This window comes from Lynx rufus, unplaced genomic scaffold, assembly GCF_022079265.1.
Source record: "Lynx rufus isolate CCGP_SWC_20201006 ecotype Redwood Valley unplaced genomic scaffold, mLynRuf1.p SCAF_11, whole genome shotgun sequence".
NCBI classification, from domain to species: Eukaryota; Metazoa; Chordata; class Mammalia; order Carnivora; family Felidae; genus Lynx; species Lynx rufus.
In genome coordinates, this window is record NW_025814825.1 from 12185690 (window position 1) to 12211710 (window position 26021).

General features: G+C 57.3%; 1 protein-coding gene across 1 annotated transcript in view; it reads left to right on the forward strand.

Annotated features, from left to right (window-relative positions):
- The window catches only part of COL13A1 (collagen type XIII alpha 1 chain), a 142335-nt gene that overhangs the window by 73439 nt on the left and 42875 nt on the right, over window positions 1-26021 (forward strand). Inside the window, exons 7-17 of the mRNA XM_047071960.1 lie at window positions 631-681; window positions 7464-7499; window positions 8305-8331; window positions 9334-9360; window positions 13869-13895; window positions 13992-14018; window positions 14811-14837; window positions 17831-17896; window positions 21442-21549; window positions 23900-23926; window positions 24556-24591. Of these exons, the coding sequence (XP_046927916.1) occupies window positions 631-681; window positions 7464-7499; window positions 8305-8331; window positions 9334-9360; window positions 13869-13895; window positions 13992-14018; window positions 14811-14837; window positions 17831-17896; window positions 21442-21549; window positions 23900-23926; window positions 24556-24591 (459 nt within the window). The remainder of the gene's footprint in view (window positions 1-630; window positions 682-7463; window positions 7500-8304; window positions 8332-9333; window positions 9361-13868; window positions 13896-13991; window positions 14019-14810; window positions 14838-17830; window positions 17897-21441; window positions 21550-23899; window positions 23927-24555; window positions 24592-26021) is intronic.

Here is a 26021-nt window from a genome sequence, read left to right on the forward strand (position 1 = left end):
TCCCACCTGCGGGCTCAGGGCCACGGGACCCACACAGCAAGTGTGCGTCTCGTCCCCACCTCTGTCCTCAGCTGCCCCGTCCACGGGGCAGCCGGGTTCACCAGTTGCGGGGTGTGTGTGCCACATGGGCGTTTGGGGGCTGCGCTGGGCTTAAAAGGCCACGGGGGCTCTGAGACTCGGGTGGGGCTGGGCAGATTGGAGGGCGCCAAGCAGGGCATGCGGGAGGCCTCTGGGGCCTTGAGCGGTGTGGCTGAGCCGTGTGCCCTCCCCATCCCCATGTCACCTGTGGCTCATCCCTGCACTGAATCCCTTCTTCTCTCTTCTGCCTGGGGTCCCACTGCTCTCTGTCCCTGGTCCCATATGCTACCGCTAACCTGTCTTCCCTCTTTATTCCTCCTGCTTCTCACTCCCTCTTGGATGTTCCACGCACCCTGTGTCTCCTCTCTTCTGATCCCCCGCCTCCCTCCATACCCTCTGTCCTCCTGGCCCCTGCCTGGGCACCCCCACCCACCCTGCTCCCCTTCCCCACCTGCCAGCTCCTTTCTTTCCCTCCTCCGTTGCCCACCTCTCCCCCCGTCCTGCCTCTGCTCCTGTCCCTCTCCCTCTCCTCTCTCTCTCTCTCTCCCACAGGGGGCCCCAGGAGATGCCGGCATGTCCATCATCGGTCCCCGCGGCCCCCCTGTAAGTGGTTTTTACTCTTCTTCAGGGTGGGAGGACGGGCGAGTTAATAACAAGGGCTCCGGAGGGAGAGCAAATCCTGGCTGTGCCTCCGGGCCTGGCGGCCACCGCCCATAATGCAATCAACCCGGCCAGGCCTGACTAAATATCCCTAAATTACAGCCCCTCAGGAGGGTTCACAAGGGCCACCCTTTGGCCAGGAAACCAGCAGCTGTGAGGCGGCCCTGCTGTTTACAGGCGGGGGGGAGAAAGTACTCGCTCCTCCTCAGATGGGGCGCTCCAGCTTTCCAGGGGACAGACTTTGTTTCTGGCAGCTTCTGGAGCAGATACCCAGCATCCGGATTCACTGCCCAAGCACCCGCTCCCGGTCTTGGCAGAGGCTCAACCTACCACTCGTCCTCAAAGGCTCCCTGCCGGGCAGACTGCCGGGTCCTGCTTCTTGGTAGCCTCTGCCCCTTCGCAGGGGCTTGGGAAAATCAGAGGCTTCCCCTCAGATGCTTCCTCAGGGACCAAAAGTGGACACGGGTGATGATGTGGGAAGATATTGGGACTGCGGGAAGGAGGGCCCAAACCGCAGAGCCTCAGCACAATCACCAAATGTCAGGGTAGAATGGACTTCCTCAGAAGGGGAAACTGAGGCCCAGAGAGGGACCAGGATTAGGGAGGCCCAGAGGCTGGGGCAGGATTAGAACCCAAGACCCTTGGCACCCAGGGTTTTCACCATAGACCAGGCCACCATCCCCACGCCCTGCCGTGCACTTTTCCTGCCCCGCCCTGAGCAGTGAGAAGCCGAGGGGAGCAGAGGGTTAGCCTCGGGGAGTCTGAGGCTAGCCCCATGGATGGGTGGGGTCCAGCCTGCCTGTGCCCCTGCCCTCGCCGGAGGGAACCAGTGGCAACTAGGAGTCTCTCCTACCCACAGTCTAGGGAGAAGGGTCAGAGAACACATTGCTAAGTTATGTCCAAGGGGAGGGCTGTGTTGAGGGCTGGGAGCTGAGAGGGGGGGCCATTCAGGGCCGCTTGGAGGCAGGGGCAAGTCAGAGGGAGCCCAGAGGACGGAGCTGGCGATTGGGGGTCAGGTACTCGGGGGTCTACGCTGGAGACAGAGTCGGAAGGGTCTTGGGCTGCACAGACATGGCCTCACAGGCAAGACTTCTGGCTCAGACCACAGCGATGGTGTTAAGGGCTCACACTTGGCCCTTAACTTGTGGCAGGCGGTATTCTAAGACCTTTCCGCACGGTGACTCGTCGAATCCTCACGAGAACCTCACAGGTAGGGGCTATTAACACCTCCATCTCAAAGGTGAGAAAAGCCAGGCTGGCACGGAGAGGCAGTGTGACTTGTCCAGGACCGTTCGCTAGGAACGCTCGGTCACTCAGCCCGCGCCGTGCGGCTTCGAGTCCGCACTCTGCACCCCCGCTGCCATAGCAGACCCCCAGGCCGCGGGGTCACCGACATCCGGCTTCTGGGCTCACGTGGCCGCGGCACCGTTGGGCTACGAGCTTCTGTGTGTCTCAGAGGAGCCCCCGCAGGGACGCCCTGAGCCCGCTTGCTCCTGGTGAAGGTGGTGCTCAGCCAGGGGGCCACTAGAAGATGAGAAGCTCACAGAGAAATCTCTGCCTGCCTCGTAGTCTTACCACAGATTCCGTCGTGTCTATCGTGCCGGCCCTCCAACACCTCTCTGGCGATACCATGCCAACGAGCTCTCTAGAAGTCGTTGACGAGGCCCCACTTTGGAGAACAGGCCCCGGGGGTGGTAGTCTGCCCCAGCTCCCCTGGCTTCTGGCCCAGCCGTGCCTAGGCCTCGTCAGGAACCACACCCCCTGCACTGCATTTGACTCCAGTGGTGAAAAGGACCCTCTATTCAGGTAGCAGTGATGACTTCTGTCTCCTGGGCACCTGTCCTGGGCACCTGTCCTATCCTAGCTACTTTGCTGAAAGCCCCCCTCTGCCCAGGCCTCTACCAGCCCTCCCAACAAAGCTGGGAGGCAGGCCCGTCTGCCCGTTTCACAGAGAAGGAAACTGAGGGTTTCATAACCCACCTGAGGTCCCTCGGCTGGTCAGTGCTAGAGCGTGGCCTGGGCCAGGGAAATTTTAAAATGTTTAAAAGGGAGATTTTCCTTAAGGAGAAGAACAAGTTCTCCCTGTGGGTGCAGCGCTGGTGGTGGGAGAGGTTTTATGGTACCTGGAGGCTTGACCAAGCCCGGCCTCCTTCTACTTTGGTCTGTGGGGGTGACCATCACCCAGATGACGGTGGTCTCCCCTGATGGGCCCTCACTAGAGACCGGGGAAACCACCTCAGCGCCACCCGGAAGCCACCCAGGTCTGGTGAGAGCAGGGGACAGGGGAAGACAAAGGGGATGTTTATCATTCAGGGGTAGAGGTTAGGCGGGCAAACCCTCTGCGGCCAAGGATGATGGGGCACATGTGGCTTTCCGCACAGTCAGAAAGGGCTCAGAGTAAATGCTCCTAACAAGAACCAGCCTTGCCACTCTCAGGGACCACCTGCCTCTTCTTTTGATCTCTTCCTAAATAGTCCGAGCAAAGGGGGAACCATCCAGACACTTGGGAAAGGGATGGTTCACATTCCAGTGAGGCAAGATGCTGGAGTGGCCGCCCCATTAAACTGAGGGGGAGGCCGGGACATTGGCTGGCCCGGCAGACCCTGGTCAGGTCATCTGCCAGGCTAGGAAACACACCCCATCTCAAGGGGAGCTCTCTCCTCCCCGAGCCCCCCAGCTTTCCTTCAGGGTCCAGGAGGAGCCGTTTGAACGCCCAGCCCTCAGGCGCAAGGAGACCCACCAAGCTGGGTCGACACACCTATTGTGTTTCTTTGTTTATTCATTCCATTAAAAGTTGTTAGGCACTGACTGTGGGCTAGGTGCTGGATAGACAATGACAGTCTGACCACAGCCTGTTCGCCCCTTGGCAGAGAGACCAGCAACCCCATGGTGATTATAATACAGACAGCAGGGGGCACCTGCCTTGGGGTGGGGGCAGACCGAGAAGCGGGGATGATCAAACTGTGATCAAAGTTGAGCAGAGGTTCCCAGGTAATGAGGCTGGGGAGGAGCTGCTGAGGCAAGAGAGGTTCTTATAAACCACCGGGTGAGGGATAGCAGGAAAGTTCTTTGCATAGCAAAGCAGGGGTCAGGCTAGCAAGGGGAGCGGGACCCCAGTTGTGAAGGACCTGGATAGGGTGTTCGGGAGTCAGGACTTTGTCCTGAGGGCAGTGGAGAGCCCTTGGTTTGCGTTCAGCGGAGGATGAACTTGATCAGATTTGTGGTTTGAAAAGCTCCCCTGACCCTTCCCCCCCCCCCCCGAGTCACCAAGTGGATGATGGTGCCTTTCTTCAGAGAGGGGAGCACATTCTGCTGGGGAAGAGGAGTCTAATTGGAACAGGATGAATTTGAGACGTCCTTGTAACGTCCAAGGGGAGATGTTTGCCTGCCTCATCGACTGGCTCACAAGAGCAGGTCATGTACCCCCCTCCGATCCCTATGTTCAGTGGCATCATGTTGGTAGCTTAAAATCAGCTGTGGTGGGAGCTATATTTACACCACAGAGATTGGCAAATACTGAGCCAAGCAGGACTCTCCTCTCCCACTCTCTCTCACCTCAGCCAGCGATTAAACATTGACCACGCAGGATCTTGTTTGAAAGATAGTCAGCACATGCTTGGAGGGGGAGACTGGCTCTGGGCGGATACAGGACTGATCCATTTTCAGGGGTCAGACAGAAGGGAAGGGAGAGAGAACCTCTGTCTGTCTATGTATGTCTACCCCGCATGAATTGCAGGTAGCAGGGGTCCACTTCCAAAAAGCGGGATCCTCCTGGCTCCTTCTCTACCCCGGCCCTGAATTAAGGGAAGAGATGTTGGAGAACAATGCAAATAAAACGTATTTCCCTTGTTCTTATATGGAAGGACATAGTATTAATCCATAATTAATCTATGGATAAATTTATAATCCATAATTATAATATGATCCCAATCCCAGTGAACTCTTAATGGGGTTGGGAGTCCAACAGAATAACATTCATAAAAAAATAAGCTTTCAACAACAACAACAACAAAAAATAAGCTTTCATAAGGATGTCAAGAAAATACTGAAAAAGTTGAGTGCAGGAGATAGGGGTGGAAGGGACTGGCTGTTTTACTACGTATCAAATGTATTGTAAAAACAGAGCAGTTAAATAGAACAGAATGGGGAGGCCAGAAATAAAGCTAAACGCATCTGGGAATTTAGTCCGTGGTAAAGGTTTCATTTCACAATGGGAAGAGAAAAGTAGATGGTCCAGGAGATGAGGCGGGGATAAGCCATTCACCACAAAGTAAAGCTGACAAGCTTTACGGGGACAAAGCTTTACGGGGACAAGCTGACAAGCCATTCACCACAAGGTAAAGCCAAAAAAAAAAAAAAGAAAGAGCTGCATATGTCCACCTCACTTGTTAGATCAGAATAAATACCAAATGGATAAAATACTTAGATATAAAACATGAAACCATAAAATACAAGGACAAAGCGTGAGCAAACATTTATTACATCCGCACTGAGGAAAGCCCTTGGACACATGACACGAAACCCCAGAAGCCATAGGAAAAGATTGATAAGTTTGTCAACACACACGTAAAACTTCCATCTGGCAGGAAACACAGCGTAAAAAAGACAAATGCCAAGTTGGAAGGAATATCTGTAGCACACATGACTCTCAGAGAGTTACTGTCCTTGACAAAGAGCTGTACTCAGGTCAGTGGGAAACAAACCAGCTAGGGGAGCTTGCTGGTAAGGAATACAAACAGGCAGTTCACAAGTAAATGACTGGCCATTAAACACTGGAAGAGACGTCCGACTCCAGCCTGAAACTGAAGAGACGTAAATTAAAACCCAGTTCCAGGCCTCCCTGAGCACCTTAGCCAGCCCAGCATCTCCAGGAAGTAGAGTCCCAGTTTCCATTTGGTCAGTGACAACATTCTTCCCAAGATCCTTGAAAAAGCCTTGGTGAACCCCAGATTTGGCTCTGCGTCGGGGTGGGGGAGGCATCCTGCTCCCGGGACCGGCTCTGCAATTAGCAAACCATGTGATTATCCCTACCATGTAAACATTATCCCCAGTGGGACTTGAAGATGTTTCTTGGAATCTTCTCCTCCTGACCTTTGTCCTCAGGCCTCTCAGCATTCAGAGTAGTTGAAAGTTTACGCTGGGAGGTTCCAGAGGCCACACCACACAGTTTCCGGGTTTTCTCCTCAGGCCTATTCTTAGCATCACTTATCCTTGAGAGGAGAGAAGCCCAGGTCCCTCTGATGTATGAGTGGCATCTCCTCGCTCCGGCCCTTTGGCTGCCTGCCACAAGCCTGTCCCACCCTGTCGTATGCTGCGGCTCCCTCCCGACTTGACTGGTGCTCCCACCCTGATGGGATGGCAGGGTCCCCATCCCACTCAGCTGTGTCCCCTGAGCAGAGGCCTCCGGGCACTGCTGTCCGTGGCTTCGAGGAAGCAGCCTCCAGCAACAACCCAGTTCACTGGGATTGGGATCATATTATAATTATGGATTATAAATTTATGCACAGATTAATTCTCCAAGCAGCCTGGAGAATTCCAGGAACCTGGAATATTCCAGGTTCACGGCAGATGGATGCAGAGAAATCTGCCTCCGAATGGGGTCTGATTTTGAAACCGCCCCTCGGCAGGGACCATCCTCCATTGACCCGAAGGCGTACCGGGTCAAAGCAACCTTGCTTCATTCTGGTGCTCCTAGGTTCCATTCAGTCCAACAAACAGCTGCCATTTCAGCCGGCTTTCCCAGTGTCATCGAATGTAGTTCAATGACCCTGTGAGGTTATCCGGCGATCCCCACCCCCAAATGAGGAAAGGGAAGTCCAAGGAGGTTCGTCACACAGCCACCGCGGGTGGAGGCAGGACTAGAACTCAGTCTGCCAGGCTCAAAAGCCCGAGCTTGAGAGGACATTGTAGCCATCTCAGTCAAAGGGGGATGCCAGGCTGAGGGCTAACCGTGTGAAAGGTGCGGTGTGTCCAGGGAAAGCAGGTGAGCGTGTGCTTGAGCAAAGAGTAGGGAAAGTGGGGCCGGTGGTGAGACTGAGGTCGGCTGTGAACGATACGTGAGGAGAAGAGACCGCCAGCCTTGACCCTCCTCAGCCCCTGGGTCCACGTGGCCTCACGCTGTCCTGAGCCTTGGCCAGAAGCCACCGGGCTGTGACCAGCCAGTTCTAGTCTCCAGCCCAAACACCAACACCTCCAGGAAAGTGGGCGTGAATGGGCATAAAGATTGGGGGACCCAGAGGTTACCCAACCAGGGAGCCCTGCCGGCCAGGGTGGATAAAAAAAGCCAGCAATCTGACCCATGTGGGTCAGGAAATACACATTCCTAAGGTTAGGTTCTGATATCTGCTGATATCCAAACCAACCTCACATAAGGGGCCACGGGTGATGACTGTGTCAATAAAAAGGACGCAGGAGTTTGGGGTGCTGCAGGCTGGTCCCCGCCATCCTTGCTCTCCAGCCACCTGTTCCCATGTCGGGGTTCCAGAGCATGGAGGCAGTGAAGCCCCACCTTGGGAAACCCCGAGGGGTGCTGGCATCTCCTTTTCCCTGCTGCCCCCCCTCCCCCGTCCCTGAAGGAGGCTTCTCTGGTGTTCATTTCCATCCTTGTCCATCTCCCACAGATGACCCCAGAGCAGTGGGAGGGAAACCACAGACCCCCTGGGAGCGAAAGTGAACCAGGGGACTTGGTTTAGCTCCCATCTTCTCTCCTCTCCTGCTCTTTCCAGGGTCAGCCGGGCACTCGAGGTTTTCCTGGATTTCCGGTAAGTAGGGAGGGCTGAGATTGGCTGTGTCCCCGGTGACCCTTGGGCCTGGCTGGGTTCAACTTCATGTGGGGCCAGCCCTCAAGCTGCTCTTGACCTTCCAACCCTGGTCAGTAAGGACCCTCTCCTGCAGCCTCTCACGGAGAGCAGCCGAGGAGAGCAGCTTAGCACTTGGCCCCGAGTGCAGGGAAAATCACAGGGAGAGGAAGACACGGCAGGACAGGGACAGGCGAGTGAAGTCACAGGCTGGGTGAGCCCCAGCAGGACACTGGAATGTGGAACAGACGATGCGCCTCAGGGAAGCAACCTCCGACCTGGTGTGGAGAGCAGATCCGCCTGCAGGAGGCTGTGTGGTGGCCATGGGGATGTCCTGTGACCCCTGCCCGAGGGGTCTACCGTAGGCTCTAAGAGAGAGCTGGCTCTCCTTTTCCCCAGGCCCTGGTGCTGGCCAGCCCCAGGCGTTCTAGGAACATACATTTCACTTTCCACTCGGAGCAAAGAGGAGGTCTGTGATCGCAATGGTGACTGTCACCCATCAGGTTGTCCCTCATGCAGTGGACAGGGGGCATTTCATTCACTCCTCACAAAGACCCCTCGTGGAAGACTCTGTTAGTCTCATCCCCATTTTAGGATAAGAAACTGAGGCTTCAGCTTACCCATGGTCACCAAACCAGTAAGTCGTCGAGCCTACTCTTGAGCTCTAACTTGGAGTCCAAAACCTGTGCCCTTAACCGCTGCCCCGAGCTGCCTCTTTGGCAGAAGACTTGTGATGCTATCCTCACATTTGGCCTCTTTCCTCTTTCAGGGTCCCATCGGGCTAGATGGAAAACCGGTGAGTGCACCCTCTCGGGGTCCTTAGTCCTTCTGCAAGACCCTAACTCCATGGGAGGAGCTCCAGATAGAATGAAAGTTCCTGGGGCGGGAAATTGTTGCCAATGGGAGGTGGGGAGGGGCCATTAGAATGAAGTGCCCCTGGCCCCAGCGGGCCTCCCCTGGGCAGAAGCCCATGCACAGCCACCGAGCTGAGCTCTCAGATCCAGAGCAAGAGCCACTCCTAAAATTTGGTGATTCTGGGGTGCCCTTGGAAGGGGCTGCGGTAGGGAGTGAGGCAAGGAGGTGGCAGGGAGAGAAGAGGGGTGGAGAGCTCAAGGCACTGACTCTAAATGGGGCCTGGGCACCTGCTCCCCAAGGCCCCTCCCCTTCTCCTCGGGTCTCCCATCCCGGTTGAGCCCCCCACACACCCAAGTTTCCGTACCCCCGTCCATGGCTCCTCTCTCTGTCCATTTCAATCCTTTCAACATGGGCCCGAGACCCAAATGTTTGTGGGGGGGAAGAGACCCCTTCCCACTCCTGGGAAAGAGTGAGCTGGAGGACAGCTCGGCACCTTTGATGCCCTCAGAGACGACAAGGGAAGGCAGCGAGTGCCCCACGCGCTCCCTCGCCCCCGAGCGGCTGGCATCCTCCACATGAGGGCCTGGCCGCCCACCTGGTCAGTCCCCCACCGCAGGCCAGAGCTGAGTACAGCGAAGGGTTAGTGGCCATCTGTCGCCTCTCCCAGAACTGGCGTCCCCCAAAGCTTCCCCGGCTATGTGCCTGGGGCAGGGCTCTTGAGGGGCTGGCCACTGCTAAGTAAAGACCCAGCAAAGGCGGCAGGCAAATGGCCATGTCTGAGCCAGTGGGTCCAGGATGAGGTGCCAGCTCAAGGGAGCGAGAACACAGGTGAGGAGGAAGGACGTGCAAAATGAGCAGTGGGTGACGGAGGGAGCAGCCCCGCGGGCAGGCCGGGGGCTTCTGGGGTGCCGTGTACCTGGCACTCACACTCTTCTCCTTCCAGGGCCACCCCGGACCCAAAGGAGAGATGGTAAGACCCCCAGCTTTCCTGCCTTCCCTTGAGGGGTGGGGGGTCAGCCCAGGCACCGCCCGGCAGAGGGGGCCCACAGGGACAGGCAGGTGGCTCCCCAGCTGTACACAACGCATCCCCTAGGTCCTGACATCAACGCAGCAGGGAGAGCTGGGCAGGGGGCTTCTCCACCTGATAAATGAGGAAAGGGAGGTCCAGAGAGAGTCTGAGGTCGCCAGTGTTCCACGGGGGCAGAGGCTGGTGCTCCCAAACTCCCCAGCTGCCACTGGTCTCGGCCTCGGGGCTCAGTTTGCATTCACTCACACGGGCGGGGAGCCCATCTGGCACTTTCTCTGCAACCGGCTCTGGAGTCTGGGCGCTCCTGCCCCCGTTGGGCACAGAACAGACTCGGAGAAGCAGACTGTTACCCGCACCTGCTTCCGGGTCCCTTCCGCCTTCTACAGAGCCTTTTAAAGGAATTTCCCGTCTCTACAGTCTCCCCCAGGCCACTCCTTCCAGAAGGGAAAGGCCTCTTCTTGTCAGGGGCTGCCCACTCCAGGGGAGGGGGCCACTTTGCAGCGGAACCGCTGGGCCATTAAGAGCAGATGGGCCAGCCCGGGGCTGGGATCCGTTCCAGCTTTGCAGGGTGGTCACCTCTACTTTGGGAGCAACCCTCCTGCCACCGGCCGGAACGTGCAGGCTCCCCGCCTCCCCGTCCAGCCCGGCTCTGGTGCGTGTCTTGCTCCAAGCGCAGACGTGAAAACACTCTCCACTCACAACTGGGGTGCGCCCAGGGCACGGGAGGCCAGAACCCTGCCCACCGGAAGAGGTGGATAGCTTCGGGGGTGGGTAGGGAGACCTGGCCTTTGCCCCAGCCTCTCCTACATCGCACAGGACCCTTGAAAACTCAGCTCCCTCAGACCCAGCTAACGTTAATTGACGGTTGTCTACGTGGTGGGCACAGGGCTAAGCGCGATGCGTGTGTTATCTCATTTATCGTCACTATAACCCTGTGCTCCAGATCCTACTAGGAGCTCCGTGACGGCTGTAGAAACGGAAGCTCAGATAGCCTAAGTAACTGGCCTCAAGTCACACAGCCAGGGAGCATCCAAAAGTGGGTCCAAACCCAATTCTCTAATTCCTTCCCTCCACATTTCATTGCCTCTCTCCCTCCTTAGTTTCCTCTCTCCTTCCCTATCTCCCTGCCTCCTACCTTCCTTTAACACATTCTTGTCGAGTGTCTGCACTATGCTGGGCACGGCGCCAGCTGCTGGGGATATAGACAGGAGTAAGAAAGACACAATGCTTGCCATGCTGTAGCTCACAGTCTAGCGGGGGAGCATACGCTTAAATAATCACTCGAGTCATTAACAAATTGCCTTGGCAATCAGTGCTACAAAAAGGCAGCGCCAGTGACTCTGAGAAGCCTTGGTGTAGCAACATCTCACCCAGGCTGAGGATCATTGAGACCTTCCGAGAAAGACTTGAACCAGGGCCTGAGGGATGACGGTTTAACTAAGAGAAAAAGGAATGGGAAGGAGCACGCTGGACATGGGAGAACAGCATGTGCAAAGGCCCTGAGGGAGGCAAGTCCTTAAAATAGCCACAGAACTGGAAATAGAACAGTGAGGCCCTGGAGGCTGTGGATGGAAGGGCTGGCATTGAAATCCAGGGGCCCAACCAGCTTTCCTGTCCATCACAGCCACCTCCCCTTCAGGTGCATTTCTTGTTGTCCCCCCCCACCCCCTCTGCCTCCCCGTTCCAAGCGTGCTGTGCACATGCATGAAGCAATGGAGACCATGGCAGGAATACACTTCCATGCTGCCATTGTTCTAGAGGCATAGGGGCTTAGATGCCAGGAGTTCGGGGTGCTTATTCCCTCAACCCTCTCCCTGCCACCTTCTTCCCCTTCCTACTGGCCTGGATGCTACCGTAACATAGTCCGTGGCAACCCAGAAGTGGTAATGATGGTCAGCTAGGCACTGTTTTGGAATCCTCATAAAAGCTTATTATCCCCACTCTACAGAAGGGGAGATCGAGGCACAGAGTGGTTGAGCGTATTGCCTAAGGCCACCTAGCTTCTAAATAAGAGGGCTAGGATTGAGACCCATGGGGTGAGATCGTACCTGTCCACCACACCTCCTTTCTGCTGCCAGGGCCTTCGGTCTTGAAGGAAAGGAACCCTTCTATGGGGCTCTTCCTCTGCCATCCCTCTGCCCCCTCCCCTTAACCACCATGAGTCTCCCTTGTCTCTTTGGGGGTCAGAAGTAACTTGGGGGGAGGCGGAAAGGTGAGGTGGTCCCATCTCCCATGAGCCACATCGGTGTGATAGACCCCCTGCCTGGGTCTTAGTCATCCATCAAAATCGGCCAGACCACAGAGCCATTAAGCTTCTGTTTGGCTTGGCCCAGGGATCCCGAGCTACTAATTCAACACTGTCTAGTGTAATTATCTTGGCCTGCTTATCATCTGTCTGTCTCCCGCTCACCTCCGTCCCCAGATGGTTTCCCCTCGGCTAGGTATCCCATATGGGGGGGGGGGTGGGGGCTCACTCTCATGTGCTTAGCCTGTGTCCCCACCTCAAAAGGGGATCACCCCTGCCCCGGCCACCCCACAGTAGCTCCGAGAACCTAATGTAAGGTGTAGACAGGATCAGGGATCCCACGCGTGCCATTAAGGAGAGCCAGGACTCTGAATTCACGTCTTATCCCACTGCTCAGGGCCGCCCGTCAGGGTGGGAGGAGCTCATTCACACCCAGTGCTCACAACAGTGCCTGGCACAGGGGAGGTGTGACAAGAGCCTTTAGCACATCACCCACGACCTGTCTTAAAGGGGCAGCCGCTGTCCAGCTAGATTTCATCGGTGCCATCTGTTGTTGGACCTTGAAATATTTAGAGAGACTTGAAATCCAGGTTTGTGTTGTATTCTCCTTGCTCTTAACTGTTAGCAGCTAATTGAAATAAAACATCAACACGATACCTCCGGGACCACTGTTGTCCCACAGGCCACCGTCTGGGATATCTGGACCGGATGCTCCAAGTCTCTGCGGTCCCCAACCTTGGTGTTACTTTCCTCGGCCCCCGGCCCTCCCCTTCGTCATATGCCTGTCTCTGTCGTGAGAGGGAGTGGCCCTGCCACCTGCAGTCTGCTTCCCTGCCGGATGCGTCACATTTCGCTGGCCTTATACCGAACACTTGGTCAACCGCGTGGGCTGCATGCCACATGGATTGTCCCGAGGCCACTTGTCCCCTCCCATGAACCTCCTGGGAATTTCCCAGTTTGGCGGTTGGTCCTGTCGACAAGTCAGGGGCCAGAGACGCTCCTCTCCCCCACGTGGACCCATCCCAGGGGGCCCTGAGTTCTTTAGGCCCCAAAGAGACCGGTCCAGCAGGTGGATCCTCACAGGCCCTCAGGATGGTGGCTGGAAGCGATCTCAGGGCCCCAGGGCCTGGGGCACTGCTGTGGCTCTAGCCAAGTCTAGAAGCCCTGCCTTCTGAGCCCCAGCCCAGTTCAAAGAGTGTGGCAGAGTGGAAACAGCAGGACCTTTGCCGTCAGCAAACCCGGCTCTTGTCCCAGTGCCCCCACTCACTGAGCCGCAGGACCTTGTCTCCGTCACCTCATCTGGGAGGCGGAGCTGACATGAGCACCTTCTTCGTGGGCCAGCGTGGGTGCGGCATGCTGAAAGCCTGCCTCAGAGCGGGTCCTCAAAGCCTGACGCGCCCATCCTCCCCTCTAACCTCCACGCCGGTCGTGCGGGCTCTCCAACACCAGCCTCTGGCCAGCTCCTGAGACAACCAGCTGAACCCTGTGTCCTCCTCAAGGACCAAGGGTCCACCCTGAACCCAGGCTTCTTTTTCAGCTGTGCAAACTTGACAAGACACCCCAGGAGGAGCCCCAAGGCCCCTTACGTTCCTCTGAGGGGCCCGGAACGTGGCTTAAGTCGCCAACATCCTGCTTCCTGTCTCTCACCAAACGTTTCTCCAAAGCCCCCAGTGTCCACAGCGTGGCCCCGGCCCCCCACACGTACCCAGAAGCCCTTCTGGCTCCGTGGGTTTCATGCTGAGGCAGTGGTGGGCGGAAGATAGAATGTGCCGGTGTCTCCTAAGAGGCTTTCCACCTCTACTCTTTGGCTCCATGAGGAGATGGGCATGCGTGGGGCCGGGCAGCCCACATGGCAGAATACCACCCGGCGTGTAAAAGCGGCCTCCTTCCCAGCCGGCCCGTGAGACGGTGATGGCGCAACGCCTGAGGGATGGCGTCTGTTCATCGTGGCCGCACGCGGGGGACAAGGCACGCCTAGTCACACCCGCTGAGGGACCGAGAAGCCGACGCTTGGTGTAGAGACCGCACCACCATCTCGGGCACAGGAAGACCAAGCCATGGGTCATGGAGCCCAGCCTTCAGGCCCCTGCATCCCAAAACCCACCTGGGGGCCCTGGGTCCTAGCTCGATCCCCACCCAGGCCCGCATCCCTGAACCCGCCCACCCTCTGGGCGCCCACTGACCTGTGTGTGTTTCCTCCCCGCAGGGCCTGATGGGTCCCCGAGGACAGCCGGTTAGTACCTGGCCCTAAGGGCCCCCAGCGGGGAGGCTTCGGGCCCCTGTGACCTCAGCTTCACTTTCTAACTCTGTCGTTTCCGTCTCTTCCTAGGGACCTCAAGGACAAAAAGGAGAAAAGGTAAGCCTGATGGAAATTTTCCAGAACTTTCATCTCAGGAAACAGCGCCCCCGCCCCCCATGTTAGAAAGCAGTCCAGAGCGGCTATTTTCAAATGTTAGCAGAACGGGGGCGTCCCCGGCGGTGCTGCGGTGTGTGAGAGAGAAGAGAGAAGCTGCCTTTGGGAGGTGTTTCCTCGGCGGGAGGGGTGGCCCGGAGCCCGGCCTTTCTCAGACTCCCCTGCCCGCCCGCCCGCCACCCCCAAGTGCTTCCTGATGCGCCGCCGTGAGCTCTAGGATTTTGAGGTGTCAGTTTGCAAACTGGCTTGGCTCCCTTCCTGGCTGCCCACATTCTCCACCTCCTTACGTTTCTGATGGAGGCTCTGCTGGGCTTGCCTCAGGCGAATGGCACAGGAGCCTGGCACCCCCACCTCAGAGAAGGCGTCTCCGAGGGCCCCGTGGCCCCCAGCCCTCTTGGTGTCTGGAGTTCCCATCCACGGGCTCCTGCTCAGGGGCCACTGGGGGGACGCATCGACCTTTCTGGAAGATACCTGCAGCCAGGCAAGGAGCAGAACTCCTGAGTGCGGTCGTGGCACGTGGCGGTATGGCAGCGGAATCCTGCCTGGGGTCCGTGGGGCCAGAGCCAGGCAGGCCCTTGGGGCTTCTTCTCTGCTGCCAGCCAGGGGCGAGGGAGGGAGTTGGTCCAGGACCAGAGCAGGGCCGGTGGGCCATGAGCATGTGGGGGGGGGGGGACCCCTGAGGGCACGATTCCCCCTAAAAGTGCCTAACGCCAGCCTCTTCTCTCCCTTCCCCAGGGTCAGTGTGGAGAGTACCCACATCGGGTAAGTGAACCCCTAAAACTGAGCCTCCCTGGGGCACAGCCCCCTGCTCAGCCTCACCTCCCTGGGCCCCCAGCACCTACAGAGGTTGGGGAACACTCAGCAGCCCGCGCGGTGGCCGTGGGGATGGCTGGCCCCCAGGAAGGCGCCCGGGGGTCAGCGGTGTGTTTGTGCAGAGCTGGTCTCCAGCGCCCATGTTCTCCCCCCCCACCCCCCCGGGTGTGTCTTTGTATGTTTGTCCCTGTGCTGGAGGGCCTGCCAGCCTTCCGGCATGTTTGTGTCTGGAACTCCGGGCGTCCGGCCCTGCGTCTCCTCCGCACATCACCTCCTCCGTGAGGCTGTGCAGCTTGTGCAAGTGTGCGTGTGTGTGTGGCTGAGTGCGTGTGTCTGGCGGCCCGCCCGGGCTGAATCAGAGGGACTTTGGGGTTAGTCATTATTTCAGATGACCCCAACCTCAGTGGTGGGAGACAACTGGGAGCTGGCCGCATCGATTCAAGGATAAAATCTCCGCTGTGCCTCCTTAGGAACAGAGGAGGCCCTCTCCGGGCAGGGTGGGGATTTCTGAGCTAGGAGAGTCTCCCAGTCGCCCCCCACGCCCCAGCTCCTTCCTTTTCCTTGCTCTGCCCCTGAATACAGAGCCCAAAGCCTGCTGCAGCCCATTAGGAAGCTTCAAATGGGTGCACTGATGGCAGGGGGTCATTCTTGGGACAGGGAGGGCAGGGACGTGTGCCCTCCATCGAGGGCCCGGTGAGCTGGGACCAGAAAAACACCACTCTCGGATCCCAGTGGTAGGAGTAGGGAGGGCTAGCATCTTTAGGTGCCCATCCCTGTGCCCTGGGCCTTATCGTGCCCAGAAACACACACACACACACACACACACACACACACACACACACACAGTGTGGCTTGCCTGGCTGCCCAGCCCCACGGGGCAAGAGGACTGAGGGACTGCAGACAAGCACAAGTCAGGCTCGGAGTCCGTCTGGCTCCAGAAGGCCACTGGAAGGGCCTCACTAGCAGTGGTCAGCCACCCGGACTCTGACCCCTGGGTTCCTGGGCCTGGGAGGGGGTCCACAACATGGGCAGCTGGGCCGGGTCCGGGCTGGGGGCACAGGCCGGTAGCAGCACAGACAGAACTAGCCCGTCAGTGGCATGATCTCCAGGGACGTGGGGGCCCTGGTGTTCCGGCCAGCCTGATCCTGATACAATAATAGAAGGTCAGCTGTGTTTATTTGAAACGATGGGCTCACAGGATTGTTATGTTACCCGAAAGAAAGACAGCATCCCCCAGCACCAAAGACAACAGGGCAGCAGACGCTTTGGCAGTGTTTCCTTAGCGAACGTGTGGGGGTGGAGGTGGGGGAGGGCTCTCTGCCCCTCAACCGAAGACAAGAAGAGGGAGAGAGCAGTAATAGAAGGCTCCAGAAGCACCTTGGCCACGGAGTGCAGCAAGCCAATGACGATGGCAGTGTAGGTAGGGCACAAGTCAGGCCGGGAGGAGAGTGGATTTGGTTGGGGGCTCAGCTGACGGACAGGGAGAGGCAGCTGGAAGTTTATCTGGACATGGGCAGGAAAGCAGGGGGCATCTAGGGAGAGTGCTCTGGTGGTTCTCCGAGGGGTTTGCAGGCATGGTGGGGTGGTAGGCCTCCAGGCCCACAAGATAATGGGGGACCTGGGCTGGTCCCTGCCCCGGTTCCAGCCTGCAGCATCCCAGGGAGGGAGGTAAGGGAGGGGTAGGGAGGGGAGGGGTGGAGTGCCCTGGGGCGGGGAGCAGGGCCCCTGGTGTGTGTGGACTTCAGCCCTCACACCCCCATCGCCCTGTCTCTGCCACCTCGGTCCCCTCCCATACCAGGAGCACCCGAGCGGCACTTTTTCGTCTCTGCGCTCCAGTCAGATCATTACCCTGAAGGTTTGTGGATTCTGGAAGGACTCTGGGCCCCTCTCTGCTGAGAGGCTCCCTGGACGCAGAGCCCAACATTGCACGTCCCCAGACCCCACAGTGGGAGATGGCTGTGCTCTCGGGGCGGCCGCAGTCCCTCCAGGCAGCAGTGACCTAGAAGGGCCACAGCTGGGCTCCCCTTCTCAGCCCAGGGAGCCCCCACTTCTTAACACTCATCTCGGGGGCTTCGTGTGAGTGAAAATGCCTTCAGAAACGAGAGGTCAATTATGTGCCATCTTTGCTGTCCCACGGGTTCTGACCACTTCCTGAAGCCATGGGGTGCTCAGTTTTGATTGGTAGGGAGACTGAATGCAACGAGAATTTCCAGAAATGAAAATCACATCAGATAATGTGATGGAGAGTTGCCTCCCCCCAAAAGTGGTTGAACATGCTGGAGACATCTTTGCCCAGCCTTTATTTTCCAAACCCACCGGCCCCCCGGGGGGGGGGGGGAGACCTCAGTAGCACTTAGCCTGCGCCCACACCAGCCACACCCTCGGCCGGCTCAGCCCCTGGGAGCTCAACTTGGCACAGCCCCTGACCGTCCTCCCCAGATTTGCTGACACCAGCCCTTCTCGTTCGACCCAGAGGTTGCCACAGACCAGCTTGGCTTCGAGTACCAATGTAGCCAGTCCCGTGGCTCCCCACCGGAGCCTCTATGTGCTCCACCCTTGGCCAGACAGCCCCCATCCACCCCCAGGGACAGGAAGGGACAGCAGTGCAATGGTGGGCTGTGTGTCACGAGGCCTCTACGGCCCAGCCGAAGAGGCCCACTCTCCCGGGCCGGGGGTGCTGCTGGCCAAACCCCCGAGGGCCGCTGCCCTTCGGGGATGCTGTGCCATCCAAGGGCAAGCTCGGTGCTGCACCCCACGAGCCGCGAGAGGGCCCCGTCCACACCTTCCCTCACTGTGCCTCATGCTCACTAATCACTCTTCTCTCTTCCTCTCCTCCCCTCCCACTTGGCCACCCTGCCTTCCTGGCGACATTCGGCATCCTTCTGAACATCTGCGATCTTTGGCCTTTGCCCTCTGGCCTTCCAACTCATCTTTCTCCTCAGCTGCTGCCTCTCCTCAATTCAGTGCGACTGGCTCCACCCCCAGTCATAAAAAGGCGGACCTTCCAGGTAGACACCTTCCCTTTGTCGAGACCACGAGTGGCTTCCCCAGGGGCTTGGCGGGTCTCCCGGCCCCGACGGGCCAGCGGGGACGATGGACTAAGCCAGAACCTCACTCTACTTCAGTTACATTCGATTAGACAAAGACGGACCCACGAATGTCATGGATGTAGAAATACACAACACCCAAGCCCAGGAGATCCACAACTGTCACACACCTCTGTTCCTCATAACAGTCACCAGCGACAGCCACCACTGGGCCTGTGCGTTGTACAGATGTGACTTCATTTACTTCTTTCAACAGTTTTATGACTTAGGCATGATCATCCCTATTTATTACTATTACTATTATTATTATTATGAGGAAGTCAAGGTTCGGAGATAGTAAGTCAGTTGCCCAAGGTCAAGCAGCCAGTAACTTACAGAGCACCCAGCTTCTCGGACTCTTATTAGCTGTGGGCTTTGGGGCAAATTGCTTAACCTTTCTGTGCCTCAGGTGTTCATTTGTAAAACGAGGATAATAGCAGTTCCTACTGCGCGGTGGGTATTGTGTGTGCAGAGCACCCGGCGTTGCTCCTCGCATTGTTTCAGTGCTATGATTAAATCGAGGCTCTGAGAAGTAAATTTGTGCCCAAGGTCACGCAAACAGCAAGTGGCAGAACGGGAGCCCGGCAACCGGGTCTTCAGACCCCACCCTCCCGGCTCGCTCAGTTGGACCCACACCCTTTATATTTAGAAATGGATCACTTAGCGCCTGATCGCTTGTAACCTGAGTCTGAGGAGTGAGGGAATTTGGAGGGGGAATGTGGCCCACGACCAACAGGTGTAATGGCTATGAGCAACTGCTTCCTTCTTCCTGCCTTGTGAACCCAAGGCGGCTGGGAGAGGACCAGGTGACCAAGAACGGAAAACAAGAGACCACAGAGCCAGGGATCCAGGCAGAAGCATTGCCGCTTGATTCCAGGCCAGGCAGCCCGCGGCTGCCGCTGATGCCCCTGGCCTTCCTCACGCTGGCCAGGAGCTACCCCCAAGGCCGTGGGCATGCTGGACGTGGCAGGGCTCTGAGATGCTCCCTGAAAGCCTGACGGCAGGGCCTGGAGCCACCATCTGGCCATACTCAGGAGTCACGAGCCCAGAGGCCAGCGTGTCGAGGCACCTGGCTGCACGAGGCTGAAAACTCGCTCCAATTAACAACTAAAAATACAGAGGGACACGTGATGCATGTGCCACCCGAGCCCACATATCCCATTACAGCGGCCAAATCCTCGAGAGTCTCCATGTGCTCCCAAGGCTTACTCCAAGCGCGACTCTTCAGGGGGCCCCCCGGCCGCTCAGAGAGGCACCAGGCCCACCCCTCTGTCACCCGCCCCCGCACCCCAATGTCAGACCCCATTCCAGAAGAGCTGTCTTGCTGTCAGAATGGCCATTCGCCTCAACCCCCGAGAGCCACCTCCTGGCCTCTGTTGCTTTAGCTGCTGTAGGCTGAGCCCTCGCCGGGCCCCAGGCACTGCTGTAAGAATGCCACACAGATTAGCTCTTGTAATGTCACACCAGTCACCCGCCAGGGCGGGTGCCGTCATCGTCATCCCCATCTTACAGATGAAGAAATTGAGAGGGGCCCAGGCTTCGATCCAGGCCACTGCGTGTTACTGCCTCCCTTTTCAAGAGCAGGGCGCGGGTGAGCCAGAACTTTCTGTGCTGCCCTGACCTGGTTTCCGGAGTAGGGAGGGAAGAACGGGGGCCTCTCCTCTGCCTGCTGCAGGTTTTGCCCGGAGAATAAGATTTTTATGCTGTCGGCCCTCATGGGACATAGAAAGGCTTGTCCATTTCCTATCGATAGACCAGTATTGATTTTACAGGCTCTGTAAGAGGCTTAAACGTTGGGTCTAACATCTGCTGACAGAGGACACTGTATGAAATACGATGTACTTAGCAGATGGCGTTGGAGGTCACTTCCAAAGTGCAGAAAGTTGGACAGTGAGTCGTTTTTTCTGGGGGGGGGGGCGCTTATTTGGAATGAATAAGAATAGTCCGGAGTTCCAAGTTTGGGTCCTGGCTCCCCACTGAATTCTCCACGTGGCCTCCGTCAGGGAGCTCCACTTCTCCGAGCCCGTTTTCTCTTCTGCAAAATGAGACTTGTGACCCATCGCTGCCCCTGCCTCCTCCACCATGGACGCTCCGCGCCCTCCAGCGGCTTCTCAGAGCGGGCAGCAGGACGAAACCCCGGGTCATCCGCGCCAGCACGTCCCGGCCAAGGGAGGTTGAAGCAGGTGCTGCTAGGATCCCACAGTCCTCCTTCTGAAGCTGGGTGCCCCCACCCGTACTCATCATTTCCTCCTGTGGGAATTGCCGAGAGCACACTGAAGCCGCACCTCCGGCCGCCTGTGTCCCCCTGCATCCCAGCCTGGAGCTCTCGCACGCCTGCCCGGCCATCTGCAGGGATGGGCTCCCTCTCACAGGAGTTGGGCCCAGATGGTCCGTGGGGAGGTCGCTTAGAAAATAATATGACAGCATCGGTCTAGATCTAGGATGATTCGGCTTGGCCCCCAGTCCCATGATCTGGGTCACATGGCCAGGCTCTCTCCTCCTCCTGAGGGGGACCCGATGCCACCCCTAGCTCCCTGGGCCCTCGGTCCACCCTGAGCACAGGGACGGTGGGTGACAAAGGCTGGGCTCAGAGCAGCTGACTGAGGAGTAGGGGTGGGGCAAAAGAACACTAACCGAGACCCATACAGGCATAAAGCACTTTACGGTTTCAAAACTCAACCAAGTTCAGGGTTGCCAACTCAATTGTCCTGTGAAGCCAGGCACAGATCATGTAGGTGACAGAAGCAGGCCTCACGCAGGAAGGATGGGGGAGGGGAAACCCAGGCCACCTGCACCCCGGGCTCGGTCCGTGATCACCCGCAGGAATGTGGGCCTCTAGGGACAGGGCTCTCCCTGTGCCATCAGAAGCCCCCAGCCCAAATGTTCTACATAAAATCACTCACCCAGTTGTCTAGTGTGCCACACCAACTTCTGCGGCCTGTGACCTAAGGCCCTCCTTTGACCGTCTGAGTCAGACAATCAGACAGCAAAATCCTGCAGCAGGAAACGGAAGCAGGAATGTACTACTCTCCTTCGATGCCCGGCGGGTGGGTGTAGAGAGAGGATGTGACCGTTCACACGGAGGGAGGAGCCGAGGCAGGCCAGGCTGAGGACCACCTGGGCTGGACCCCGGCCATCTGACCAGGCCGGAAATATGCTCGAGGTCAGGTGGGGTCTTCTCGCTCACTCCTCTGCCTCTGGTCCCGGCAGGGCTCCTGCTCGGGGGCCAGCCGCTCGTGTGGCAGATCCTCTCTGGACCCCTCCTCTTGGGAGCCGAATGTCTTGGCCGTCTCCTTGCTGCCACTGGTCCCTGCATGCAGTCACCACCACGGCATCATCACTGTCACGCCCCACCGCCTTCCCACCAGAACCCACAATAGGGCCCTCACCGGGTGCATGGCACTGGGGCGGGAGCCGTTCCCCAGCCCTGAGGGTCTCCCTCTAACTCTCATTTCCACCAATCTCAGGGTGAACAGGGCCAGGCCGGTATCCAAGGACCACCGGGGCCACCAGGCCCCTCTGGACCGAGCGGACCTCTGGGGCCCCCGGGACTGCCAGGGCCCATGGGGCCACCCGTAAGTATCTCCTTCCTCTCTCTACCACCTCCTCTCCCAAGGTTTGTCCCAAGAATTCTCTGGAAGCATCCCAACTTTGCATAACTGACAAGAATCTGGGTCCCCGCCTAACAGGCAGAAACACCTTGGCAAGGCCATTGGACGTAGGCGGGTCACGCAAGAAGCTACCCATCCCTGCCCAACTCAACTGTTGAACTCTGGTTCTGAAAACCCAGCTCCTGGGGCCAGGCCTCAATTCCAGTCATTGCCTTCCAGGCAGGAAATCACTAAGAGGTTGCCCCTTTCCCAGCCTCGGCAGAGACCAGCTTGGAAAGAAAGTTCCCAGGGCCACCTTTGAAGGCTGTCCCCTGACCCCTGGGCTTAGAAAAACCTGAGTTGGGGACAGTGGGTTCTGAAGAAGGTAGCTAAGGGCCATCTGACCACCCGGCACCCTAATGAATATGCCTTTGCTGCTGTATGTGGGTTTTGCACCCCTGGGCCGCCTTCCAGCCAATCTGGATGTCTGGTAAGCCAGGGGGACCCTGAATCAAGCTTGAGGATTGGATCACTGCTGTAGCCAAGGGAGGTCAACAGGTACCCCCTCCAGACCAAACCACGCTCAGGCAGTAGGTCAAGCCACCAAGGTTTCCAAGCCTTGGCCAAGACCCCGCTCTCCTGGCTTATTTAATGCAACAGAGAACCAGGGCAGAATAACCTGGACTTCTTTGCAGAAAATGGGTCCTCTCAGTCTTCGAGGTAAGACTAAGGCCATATGTTTCTGAAGGGGCAGGGTTAAAGGCAACATCTGTTCAACATGGTTTATTCACATGATTGAAAGAAACCTTTATCCTTCTTATGACAAAAGCATCATACATTCATTGAGAAAAATTTCGAAGACGGACAAAGTGTTTTAAAGCGTCTATTTTGCCCTATGCATAGAGTTGCCCGTTATTAACATTTCGGAGGGCGCTTCCATTTTTCTCCTTAGACGTAGCGGCACTCACGCATTTTCCAGGTCCGCAAGTGTGCTGAATAATATAACGGTTTGTGTCCTCTTATGTTTTTTACTTAATATCATAAACCACTCCCTTTCCTATGCCCGAAGTCCCCCGTGATGTGGATCTTAGGGCTGCTGCTGGGCCTATTTACAAATAGTTAATGAGTTCCTTCTGTAATATATAGCCTTGACCATAAATGTGTGTGTGCATCTCTGATTCTTTCGCTGCAACAGATTCCCAGAGGTGGGGAATTGCTAGGTCAGCGATGTCCCTGCCAAATAGTCCTCGATGACAACAGCTACTTTCCAGGTCACTCGGCCACAAACCTGGGCCCCTCAGCTGCTCTTGCCACCGATGCCGAGGTCCGGTGTAGCTGAGGTTGCTACCAATGCCGGGCAACAGCCCTGGCCGCCCAGGGCACCCAGCTTGGCACCTCAGCAATGTGGAAACCTAGCTTGCCAGCTCTCCCGCCCAGCTTGACCTCCACAATAGATTTTAAATATTTCTGTTTTGGACCCCGGGGAGAAATATTAGTCTCACTTCTATGGGTTTGGAGATGGGAAAATGGAAAACCTGAAAGGAAGTGAAATTTAGGGACCTGAACCCAACCCAGCCAAGAAAACCAACAAAGTACTCAAAATCCACTTCTTTGAGGACCCCTATCCCCCTGCCCCCCCAAACATATTGGGTTCCTACTCACTGGACCCAAGCCAGATGGTTTTCTTTGTTAGGTTGTTTATAAAGAAGAAAAACCAGGAAGCATGTTTTGAAACCAATTGAAACAGACCAGATTTGGGCATCTTGGTTTTCTTCAGCCCACGTTTGCTGCCCACACCTATGCCCCAGACCACAGTGGAGCCACAGCCTTCCTTCGCCTCTCCCTTGGGCTCCCGCAGGCCCTGGGCCCACACCACCTCCCCACGGCAGACTGCCGTGGTCACAGCGCCCTGGGGCAGAAGGAGACAGAAGGCTCTTCAGGAGGCTGACAGGGCCAAAGAAAGGCAAAACCAAGGCTCTGTTGGGCAAGGTCGGCTTCCCAGGGAGGGGTCCCAATTAGGAGGCGGGTGGGCGGGGACCTGGACCAAACCACACTGTCAAATTAGCAGGATGCCTATTTTCCAGTGGGCGGGCCCAGCAGAGATGCCCACGGTGCCCACATGGCACCAAAGAGGCCCTCGAGCCTGTCGTCCCCGTGTGCCCTCGGCAGGTTTCAGATACCGGTCCAGGATCTTCTAGACCCGCTCCCTAGCACATCCAGAACTCATTATCGCTGCTCGGGCCCTCCTCTGGCCCGGCCTCCAACGCGCACACGCCTAACCTGCACTGTCTCCCCGCAGAGCCCATCTCCACTCACCCTGCTCTTGCCTCCACAGGGCTTACCTGGGCCTCCAGGACCAAAGGTGAGGGCCTTTTGGGGTGACGCACTGAATGGGTGGGAGCGCTGTCTGCGGGGGGAGACTCAGCGCCTAAGGCTGCCGAGTAAGGAGCTGAGAGGGACCTCAGTGAGGGACGGATCACGCCTGGCTCGCTCCCAAAGCGCCACTCCCCTCTTGGGAATTGCCTGGGTCCCCTAGGCATTGCACACTTTTGTGTGCAGGCACGATGACGAGTATGGGAGCCGCGGCCCCACCCTCCGAGGAGCTTAGAGTCTGGCTGGAAACTCCAGGTTGATGCCCGGGGCACTGTCACAACGTCCCAATAAAAGAGCCATTCACCTGGAGTCAGAACTGGCAGGGACCTGCAGGGTCATCGGGTTTCTAGTGAGACCTTGTGTGGAGGCCCAAAGTGTCAAACAGACTCTCCCTCTGAAGCCGGGGACCCCGGGGCTCTGGGGACAAGAAGTCGCAAAGCACTGACCGTGCCCAACCACGTCGCACGTGTGTTCAGACGAAGCAGAGCTATTGATCCAGGGTTGGCTGGAAGTCGGGAGGATTCGCAGTCGTTGAGAAGAGGAAGGGCACTGTGAGGGCGACAGCACGAGCCAGAATTTGGGCAAGTCCCACTAACGGTCTTCTCTTTGTTCCCCCAGGGAGACCCAGGAATCCAGGGTTACCACGGCCGAAAGGTAAGGAGGAGCGGGAGGGGGAAGGAAGGATCTTACCTCCCGCCCCCCCCAGTAACCCAAGTGGGTCTTCACCATGACGCATGCGGGGTCAGGACTGGTGCCCATGCGTGTTTGCACACACGCTTGCCCAGTGTGAGCCTCACACTTGTGAGGTTGGCTGGACAGGAGTTTGCGTCTCCACTGGGGGGAGGAGGAGTCTCAGAGGGGCAAGACCTTAGGTGATGAGTGGCCCAGCCAGACCTCAGACTCAGGTGGGTCCCCTACCACCAACTGGGGCCCTGTATCTGTACCAAGGCAGTCAGGTTCTCACTGGCCCCCTGAGGGCCTGGTAAATGGGAACAGATTACCAGGGCCCGCCCTGGGCAGAGCTCCAGGCTGAGCATGGTGGGGAATATGGAGGTGGGGTCCCAACCCCGCTCTCTGGCAACTTGCAGTCCAGAGAGACAGAGATTCCTGTACAAATAATCCTGGTGAAGGCAGGTTGTGCTAAGCTACCATCACAAAGCACTGTGTGAATATGGGTAGTGGGGTAGAGAGATTCATCCCAGGCTGGGAGGAGTTTGGGAAGCCTTCGGGGAGAAAACAGCCTGTGAGCTCAATCTTGGTGAATGGGTGGGCGTATCGGTTATCCGTAGCTGTGTAGCAAACCGTCCCAAACGTCCTGGTTTCAAGTGGTAATTTATTTCTCACTCTGGTTCTGTGGATCGGCCATCTGGGAGTTCTGCTGGTCTCCTCTGGGCTCGCTCGGGCCGTTGCGTTAGATGATGGGTGGAAAGGCCAGAGAGGCCAAGACGGTCTCATCCACACGTTTGGGGGTTGGTGCTGGCCGTGGTCTGGGTGTCTCTGTTCTCCCCCGTGTGTCGTTTCAGCCATCGGCAGGCTACACAGGTTTTCTTACAGCATGGCAGGCCCAGGGCAGTGTTCAAACCCGCAAATATTGAGAGCACAAGAGCTTTTCCAAAGCGGTCAAGGCATCACACTTTCTGTTATCCTATTGGTCAGAGGAAGTCACGTGGCTAAGTCACGCGCATCAGTGGGGTGCTAGAGGACACGCCGCCTCCACTTCTTGTGGAAGGAATAGCAAAGCATCCATGGCCGTTTTTAATCCACCACGGTGATCCTTCAACCAGCAGATCTGAAGGGACATGGCACTTTAGACAGGGAGACAAGTTGAGCAAAGGCCCAGGGGCAGTCATTACAATAACGATAATAACTTACAAATAATGTTAATAACAGTCACCACTTACTGAATGCCTACCATGTGCCCAGGCTGTCCTTCAATGTGACCTGCGTTATTTCTAATCCTAAAACCACGCTGCGAGGCTGGTACTATTCTTTTTTTCTTTTTTTTAAATGTTTATTTTTGAGAGAGAGAGAGAGAGCAGGGGAGGGGCAGAGAGAGAGGGAGACAGGATCTGAAACGGGCTCTG